We start from the raw sequence: 9,345 nt of genomic DNA on the forward strand, positions 1-9,345 counted from the left end.
GTTTGATCCACTGCCTGTAAAACGACCTGGAATCCCTGATGCTCGAGTGCTAGCAGTGTGAATGAGCAGTTTAGGAGTTTCTCCATCTCTCTGTTGGTACCAGGATAAATAGCTCCCACCATGAACATCCCGACTGGTCTTACAGCTGATGGTGACGGAGCCTCCCACAGCAGATCTCACTGCTCCAGGCTGAGTCGCTGTGTACTGACCTCTGGACTCTGAGGGCACAGAGACAGAAACATAAAGCAGCGTCACGGTTTAGTCGGCTTCATTTCAGAGGGACGGATGTTGATGGAGGAGAGGAGTCTGATGCTCTGGACTTTACCTGTGAAGCAGCAGCAGAGGAGAGTCCAGATGAGGACGGAGGTCAGAGTCATGTTTGTGATGAGGAGGATTTCTGTGGCTTCTGTTGTTGTGAAGGACGGCTGTCAGTCATCCAGTGTTCAACTCTCAGGACTATAAACTCTCCCAGAGCAGTGGAGCATGGTGCTGCTGATGCAAAGTGGCTCTCTATGGAAATGCTCCCACTGACCCCAACAGGGACTTCAGGATCAGTCAATTCATCAGTCTATTGATTAGAAGTTATTGAACACCAGTTTTGTAGGATGTTGGCTCTGTGCTTGTGGAGGATTTTTAAAGACGTTTTTGTTTAAATTGATTTTGAGAGAAAATTTATCTAAGTTCCCTTTAAAATATGTGTGTATGAAATAAAAATATACAGTCTATAAACCGGTGGCTCTGTGTTTTTTAATCTGACAATATTCTACAATGACAAACTATTTTTGGGGAGGTTGTTTGTGTCAGAGTCAGAGAGCCGTGTCTCTTCTACACTGAGAGGTTTTTGTACGGCGGCTCAATGACTTTGTATCACTGTGGTGGACTTTTGGTGGAGGAACCAGACTGGATGTTGGAAGTAAGTCAAATGTATTTTTTATTTTGGCTGTTTTATTATCATTATGAATTATATTCAACACTGTAGGAAAAAACTGGTGTTCAGTTGCTCAATGAATAATTTTCTGTCAGAGACAAAGTTCACTTCAGAAACAGAAATCAATCAAAAAGTCATTGTAACAAAAAGAATATTGAGACAGTTGATGAATCATTGTTTTGATTGATTGTGTTGTTTCATGCTTTAATGGTAGAACTGCATGCTGAGGGCTTGTAGGTTTAGTTCAGTCTGTCAGAGTCAGAGAGCCGTGTCTCTTTACACTGAGAGGTTTTTGTACGGCGGCTCAATGACTTTGTATCACTGTGGTACACGTTCGGTGGAGGAACCAGACTGGATATTGGAAGTAAGTCAAATGCTTGGGATTCGTTTCATTTCAGGAGTTATTGTTCTTTTCATTCCCTTCATAATCACCATGAATAGTTGGTTTTCCATAATGATGATTATTTTTGTTGAAATATTTTGTGCTTGGAGACAAAGTTAATGTCGACAGAGAGATTTATAAAAACTTGTTCCAGTGAATTTAAAACATTAAGCCTGGAGGTAAATCATTATCTCCAACCTTCATGGTCAAGCCGCATGTTTTGCGTGTTTGTAGGTTTAGTTCAGACAAAGTCAGAGAGCCGTGTCTCTTTACACTGAGAGGTTTTTGTACAGCGGCTCAATGACTTTGTATCACTGTGGTGGACGTTCGGTGGAGGAACCAGACTGGATGTTGGAAGTAAGTTTCTGCACAAATACTAAACTAAATTTCCTAAAGTCGTATTCTAAATTCAGTTTTTGTAGGTTTGAGGCAGATAAAAATATCTTGTTTTAATTCTAAGACTTTTAGTATCCATGTTGTGATCTGTCCTGCTTTATCATGGAGGCTGACTCGGAGCAGCTTTACTGAACATTTCTTCAAACATTCCTGTCAAACTGAAATTCAAACAGTGTAGAAAGTGTTGAAGCCATAAAATGTTCATATTAGTGTGAAAATGTTTTGGTCAGTTTTAGTTTATTTTCCACATCATTACTTACTGTTGCTGCAATGTGCTGAAATTCACTTTCTTCCAGTAAAATTGAACAACATGAAGATAAAGACGGGTATCTGATAATGTGCAAAATCTCTGATCCCTTCTTGTGTCATAAATTGTTTCAAATGGTGAAAATCTGTTCAGTTTGGTGATGATGACTGAAATCCACATGAAGAACGTTTGGCTGTAGTCCGGTCATTTTCTGTATCTTTCATGTTTCCACTAAATACTTTAAAGTCATTTATAATCAAGGTTTGAGGTGATTTTAATGGCAAAGGTTTAAAATGAGGTCCAACTTTGACATTTTATCTGCAGTGTAGTTTGAGGTGTTTCAGGTCTTTTCTGGATGATGATTCTCTCTGTGCTGATGTGCATGAGAGGCTTCATAAAGGGAAGTGAAACAATGTGTGAGTGAGTGAGTGACTGGTGGAGCAGAAAAAGCACCTGACAGAAACTCCTTAAAGGACAAAATCAGCTCTCTCACAGTGAAGGTGTCCAAGTGTCTGGTGGTTGATTGACAGCTGTGTGGTCCCCTTCCTCTAATCTGATTGGTGTCTCCTAGGTGATGTCCGTCCCACCCTGACGGTGCTGCCCCCCTCCGGTGAGGAGCTGGAGAAGGGGAAGGCTACGCTGATGTGTCTGGCCAACAAGGGCTTCCCCTCAGGCTGGAGTCTGGCCTGGAAGGTGGACGGCAGCAGCAGCTTCAGCTGGGAGGAGAGCAGGAGCCCCGGGGTGCTGGAGAAGGACGGCCGCTACAGCTGGAGCAGCACCCTGAGGCTCCCTGCTGACCAGTGGAGGAAGGTGGGCTCTGTGACCTGTGAGGCCACCCAGGGCTCCCAGTCTCCAGTCTCAGAGACACTGATGAGGAACCAGTGTCCCCAGTCCTGAGCTGACCCACTGGGACTCTGCTCTGGTTTTACTCTGCTACTGCTCTCAGTCTGACCTCTGATACACTGTCTTTTTTCTCTCTGTAAATGCTTCAGTATAATTCTCACTTGCTTTATTGTTGACTGATACAGTTGATCATTCAAAACAATAAAAGTCTCATAAAACATTGGCTTCCATTCATGACAGTGATGGATCTTTTTCTTTGCCGTATGTTTCATATTAGGAACATTTGTTAGAATAAAGTATGAGGCCACAATTTTTCTAGTCACTTCTTGATACTTCGTAGTTGTTGCAGGTTTGTTTGTTACGACTGAAAATTGGTAACAATCCTCATAATGATTAAAATATTTCAATGGAAAACCAACAAATGACTTCATATCACTGAAATCTGCTCCTGATGATGCATTTGTTGTTGGGACTTCATTTGCATGTGATAGTGATAGAAAGTTGGTGATAAATAAAAAGCAGAGTATCATCAGCATAAAGTGAGATTTTAATGCCAGTGATATTTAAATGAAAGATTTAATGATTGAACACAAGGCTTAATGACAGAGAGGATGATGGTCTCTGTATGTAGAAGAGAAATGAGAACTATTGATCAGCTGTGCCCATGTTTGTTAATAAAAGAATAAAAGCTGAAATGTTGCTGCCTTAATAATTACAATCCATCCATTAAATCTACAGTGAGTGGCTTTATCCATGGTTTATCTAAAAAAAGTGCCAGATATGAGGCTATGAGTTGCTTACAAAGAAAATAAAGATGTGAGCGCTTCATTATGGAAAGTCTTGTGGAAATAGAGGTGTTTGTGTGTAAAAACTATTAGAGCATCATTTTATTGCTCTACAATGAAGGCCAAGTCAGTTTTGTGTGAGTGACTCAGTGAAGTGTATCAGTCTCTGCAGCAGCTTCCAGCTGCAGCAGTCAGTTCAGTTTCTGTTCAGTCTGACTGAGGGAGGTTTTTGTACGACGCTTTTTCACTGTGCGAACGAATACTGACTGTTCACATAGAATTGCCCCATACAGTAATAAACTGCTGCATCTTCAGTCTGGACTCCACTGATGGTCAGAGTGAAGTCAGTGTTTGATCCACTGCCTGTAAAACGACCTGGAATTCCTGATTCTCGAGTACTAGCACGGTAAATGAGCAGTTTAGGAGTTTCTCCATCTCTCTGTTGGTACCAGGATAAATAGTTCCCATTAACATTCCGACTGGTCTTACAGCTGATGGTGGCGGAGCCTCCCACAGCAGAGCTCACTGCTCCAGGCTGAGTCACTGTGTACTGACCTCTGGACTCTGAGGGCACAGAGACAGAAACATAAAGCAGCGTCACGGTTTAGTCGGCTTCATTTCAGAGGGACGGATGTTGGTAGAGGAGAGGAGTCTGATGCTCTGGACTTTACCTGTGAAGCAGCAGCAGAGGAGAGTCCAGATGAGGACGGAGGTCAGAGTCATGTTTGTGATGAGGAGGATTTCTGTGGCTTCTGTTGTTGTGAAGGACGGCTGTCAGTCATCCAGTGTTCAACTCTCAGGACTATAAACTCTCCCAGAGCAGTGGAGCATGGTGCTGCTGATGCAAAGTGGCTCTCTATGGAAATGCTCCCACTGACCCCAACAGGGACATGGTTTACTCTGATGATGCTGTTTATCAATGGATCAATCATTTTATCAGAGTATTGATTAGTTTTAAATATAAATCCTAAAAGAATTTAACTTTATTCTTCAAGACAAATTTATTTTCTAAATGTGTCTTATCTTATTCTGTTACTAGAGAAAAACACATCAGATTAAAGTCTGTGATTCTTTGAGAAATATTGAAATCAGAGACGAGTTTTTGTGACTTTGTTTATGTTTCAGTAGAAATACAATTTTTCTGCTGTTAACTATAAATTAATATAATTATAGTGATTCTTGAATGAGTCACATTATGTCCTCAAACCGACTGAACTCTTCACTTAAACATTTTGCTGAACTGAAAATCAAACTTTAACAGTTTTCAGATAAACTTGTCTCAGAGGTTTCACCTGATGTTTCTCAAAGATTTGAATCTTTCACACACTGTGTGTCACAAATGAACATCTTAAAACATTACCGTCACATTTAACCACCGAGCTGTGTGAGCGGGTTTGATTTGATGACTTTTTACATGTAATCCAACAAGGTTCACTTTAAACGAGTAAAACAAACAGATCTTGTTGGTCTTTTCTGTAGTTTAGAAGAAACCTTTAAGGTATTGTGAAACAAAGAACACCTGACATTTTATCAGACCAGGTTATTTCATCATCTTTTCATGTCCAAACTCAGACGTAGCTTGGTGACTAAACAGTTTAACTTTTTAACTTTAGTACTGAAACCTCACGGTCCAGCAGTGATGCCTGCCTGTTGCCATGGTTACTGAGCTCAGAGGAGGAAGTGAAACAACGAGCAGCGCTTTCATCCAAACTGTCCGGGTCTCTATATTTCCTCCACGTGTCTCTCTGCAGCGGGTGGAGTCGTTTCTTTGCTTACTATGGGTTCATACATCTAAAGTAACATCTTGTGACTGGAGAGGTGGACAGGTGTTTCTCTGGGCCAGCATTGATGGTGAAGCTGATGCTGATCAGTGTCTTCATGTTTTCCTTGAACAGGTTACAGTTGAGATCGCTGTGGCCCAGGATGAGGCTGGGATCAAAGGTCATGACCTAGACTGTCCCAGGTTGACACCTTTTGATTGATTGGCAGATCAGATAAGAACATGGGACAATAATGTGATGTGAATGGATGGTGATAAACTGTGATGGAGGAACTAATTTAATTTGCACAAAGATTTTCTGTCATTGATCTTGTTTTGATTCACGTTTACTGGTGTTAAAGCAGCAGTGGTGAAATGTTCACTCTGCTTGATGAAAGTGTGTGTGTGTGTGTGTGTGTGTGTGTGTGTGTGTGTGTGTGTGTGTGTGAGTGACTCAGTGAAGTGTATCAGTCTCTGCAGAAGCTTCCAGCTGCAGCAGTCAGTTCAGTTTCTGTTCAGTCTGACTGAGGGAGGTTTTTGTACGACGCTTTTTCACTGTGCGAACGACCACTGACTGTTCACATAGAATACCCCCATACAGTAATAAACTGCTGCATCTTCAGTCTGGACTCCACTGATGGTCAGAGTGAAGTCAGAGTTTGATCCACTGCCTGTAAAACGACCTGGAGTTCCTGATGCTCGAGTGCTAGCGTAGTAAATGAGCAGTTTAGGAGTTTCTCCATCTCTCTGTTGGTACCAGGATGAGGCGTGATAGCTGCTCCAAGTATAAACATTCCGACTGGTCTTACAGCTGATGGTGACGGAGCCTCCCACAGCAGAGCTCACTGCTCCAGGCTGAGTCGCTGTGTACTGACCTCTGGACTCTGAGGGCACAGAGACAGAAACATAAAGCAGCGTCACGGTTTAGTCGGCTTCATTTCAGAGGGACGGATGTTGGTAGAGGAGAGGAGTCTGATGCTCTGGACTTTACCTGTGAAGCAGCAGCAGAGGAGAGTCCAGATGAGGACGGAGGTCAGAGTCATGTTTGTGATGAGGAGGATTTCTGTGGCTTCTGTTGTTGTGAAGGACGGCTGTCAGTCATCCAGTGTTCAACTCTCAGGACTATAAACTCTCCCAGAGCAGTGGAGCATGGTGCTGCTGATGCAAAGTGGCTCTCTATGGAAATGCTCCCACTGACCCCAACAGGGACCTCAGGATCAGTCAATTCATCATTCTATTGATTAGAAGTTATTGAACACCAGTTTTGTAGGATGTTGGCTCTGTGCTTGTGGAGGATTTTTAAAGACATTTTTGTTTAAATTAATTTTGAGGGAAAATTTATCTAAGTTCCCTTTAAAATATGTGTGTATGAAATAAAAATATACAATCTATAAACCGGTGGCTCTGTGTTTTTTAAATTGACAATATTCTACAATGACAAACTATTTTTGGGGAGGTTGTTTGTGTCAGAGTCAGAGAGCCGTGTCTCTTCTACACTGAGAGGTTTTTGTACGGCGGCTCAATGACTTTGTATCACTGTGGTGGACTTTTGGTGGAGGAACCAGACTGGATGTTGGAAGTAAGTCAAATGCATTTTTTATTTTGGCTGTTTTATTATTATCATGAATTATATTCAACACTGTAGGAAAAAACTAGTGTTCAGTTGCTCAATGAATAATTTTCTGTCAGAGACAAAGTTCACTTCAGAAACAGAAATCAATCAAAAAGTCATTGTAACAAAAAGAATATTGAGACAGTTGATGAATCATTGTTTTGATTGATTGTGTTGTTTCATGCTTTAATGGTAGAACTGCATGCTGAGGGCTTGTAGGTTTAGTTCAGTCTGTCAGAGTCAGAGAGCCGTGTCTCTTTACACTGAGAGGTTTTTGTACGGCGGCTCAATGACTTTGTATCACTGTGGTGGACGTTCGGTGGAGGAACCAGACTGGATATTGGAAGTAAGTCAAATGCTTGGGATTCGTTTTATTTCAGGAGTTATTGTTCTTTTCATTCCCTTCATAATCACCATGAATAGTTGGTTTTCCATAATGATGATTATTTCAAATATTCAAATATTTCGTGCTTGGAGACAAAGTTAATGTTGGCAGAGAGATTTATAAAAACTCGTTCCAGTAAATTTAAAACATTAAGCCTGGAGGTAAATCATTATCTCCAACCTTCACGGTCAAGCCGCATGTTTTGCGTGTTTGTAGGTTTAGTTCAGACAAAGTCAGAGAGCCGTGTCTCTTTACACTGAGAGGTTTTTGTACGGCGGTTCAATGACTTTGTATCACTGTGGTGTACGTTCGGTGGAGGAACCAGACTGGAATTTGGAAGTAAGTTTCTGCACAAATACTAAACTAAATTTCCAAAAGTCATATTCTAAATTCAGTTTTTGTAGGTTTGAGGCAGATAAAAATATCTTGTTTTAATTTTAAGACTTTTAGTATCCATGTTGTTATCTGTCCTGCTTTATCATGGAGGCTGACTCGGAGCAGCTTTACTGAACATTTCTTCAAACATTCCTGTCAAACTGAAATTCAAACAGTGTAGAAAGTGTTGAAGCCATAAAATGTTCATATTAGTGTGAAAATGTTTTGGTCAGTTTTAGTTTATCTTCCACATCATTACTTACTGTTGCTGCAATGTGCTGAAATTCACTTTCTTCCAGTAAAATTGAACAACGTGAAGATAAAGACGGGTATCTGATAATGTGCAAAATCTCTGATCCCTTCGTTGTGTCATATATTGTTTCAAATGGTGAAAATCTGTTCAGTTTGGTGAAGATGACTGAAATCCACATGAAGAACGTTTGGCTGTAGTCCGGTCATTTTCTGTATCTTTCATGTTTCCACTAAATACTTTAAAGTCATTTATAATCAAGGTTTGAGATGATTTTGTTGGCAAAGGTTTAAAATGAGGTCCAACGTTGACATTTAATCTGCAGTGTAGTTTGAGGTGTTTCGGGTCTTTTCTGGATGATGATTCTCTCTGTGCTGATGTGCATGAGAGGCTTCATAAAGGGAAGTGAAACAATGTGTGAGTGAGTGAGTGACTGGTGGAGCAGAAAAACCACCTGACAGAAACTCCTTAAAGGACAAAATCAGCTCTCTCACAGTGAAGGTGTCCAAGTGTCTGGTGGTTGATTGACAGCTGTGTGGTCCCCGTCCTCTAATCTGATTGGTGTCTCCTAGGTGATGTCCGTCCCACCCTGACGGTGCTGCCCCCCTCCGGTGAGGAGCTGGAGAAGGGGAAGGCTACGCTGATGTGTCTGGCCAACAAGGGCTTCCCCTCAGGCTGGAGTCTGGCCTGGAAGGTGGACGGCAGCAGCAGCTTCAGCTGGGAGGAGAGCAGGAGCCCCGGGGTGCTGGAGAAGGACGGCCGCTACAGCTGGAGCAGCACCCTGAGGCTCCCTGCTGACCAGTGGAAGAAAGTGGGCTCTGTGACCTGTGAGGCCACCCAGGGCTCCCAGTCTCCAGTCTCAGAGACACTGATGAGGAACCAGTGTCCCCAGTCCTGAGCTGACCCACTGGGACTCTGCTCTGGTTTTACTCTGCTACTGCTCTCAGTCTGACCTCTGATACACTGTCTTTTTTCTCTCTGTAAATGCTTCAGTATAATTCTCACTTGCTTTATTGTTGACTGATACAGTTGATCATTCAAAACAATAAAAGTCTCATAAAACATTGGTTTTACATTCATGACAGTGATGGATCTTTTTCTTTGCCGTATGTTTCATATTAGGAACATTTGTTAGAATAAAGCATGAGGCCACAATTTTTCTAGTCACTTCTTGATACTTCATAGTTGTTGCAGGTTTGTTTGTCATGACTGAAAATTGGTAACAATCCTCAGAATGATTAAAGTATTTCAATGGAAAACCAACAAATGACTTCATATCACTGAAATCTGCTCCTGATGATGCATTTGTTGTTGGGACTTCATTTGTATGTGATAGTGATAGAAAGTTGGTGATAAATAAAAAGCAGAGTATCATCAGCATAA

General features: G+C 41.6%; 2 gene segments (V, D, J or C); both read left to right on the forward strand.

Annotated features, from left to right (window-relative positions):
* Positions 1-2,510: 2,510 nt before the first annotated feature.
* On the forward strand, positions 2,511-3,016 carry LOC139215581 (Ig kappa-b4 chain C region-like). The segment is given in 1 exon segment: positions 2,511-3,016. A coding segment is annotated over 1 exon segment (255 nt).
* A 3,894-nt stretch (positions 3,017-6,910) lies between these two features.
* On the forward strand, positions 6,911-9,026 carry LOC139215786 (Ig kappa-b4 chain C region-like). The segment is given in 3 exon segments: positions 6,911-6,919; positions 7,223-7,298; positions 8,535-9,026. Coding segments are annotated over 3 exon segments (411 nt in total).
* The last annotated feature ends 319 nt before the right edge of the window (positions 9,027-9,345 follow it).

The sequence above is a fragment of the Pempheris klunzingeri genome, chromosome 16 (assembly GCF_042242105.1).
Source record: "Pempheris klunzingeri isolate RE-2024b chromosome 16, fPemKlu1.hap1, whole genome shotgun sequence".
NCBI lineage: Eukaryota > Metazoa > Chordata > Actinopteri > Acropomatiformes > Pempheridae > Pempheris > Pempheris klunzingeri.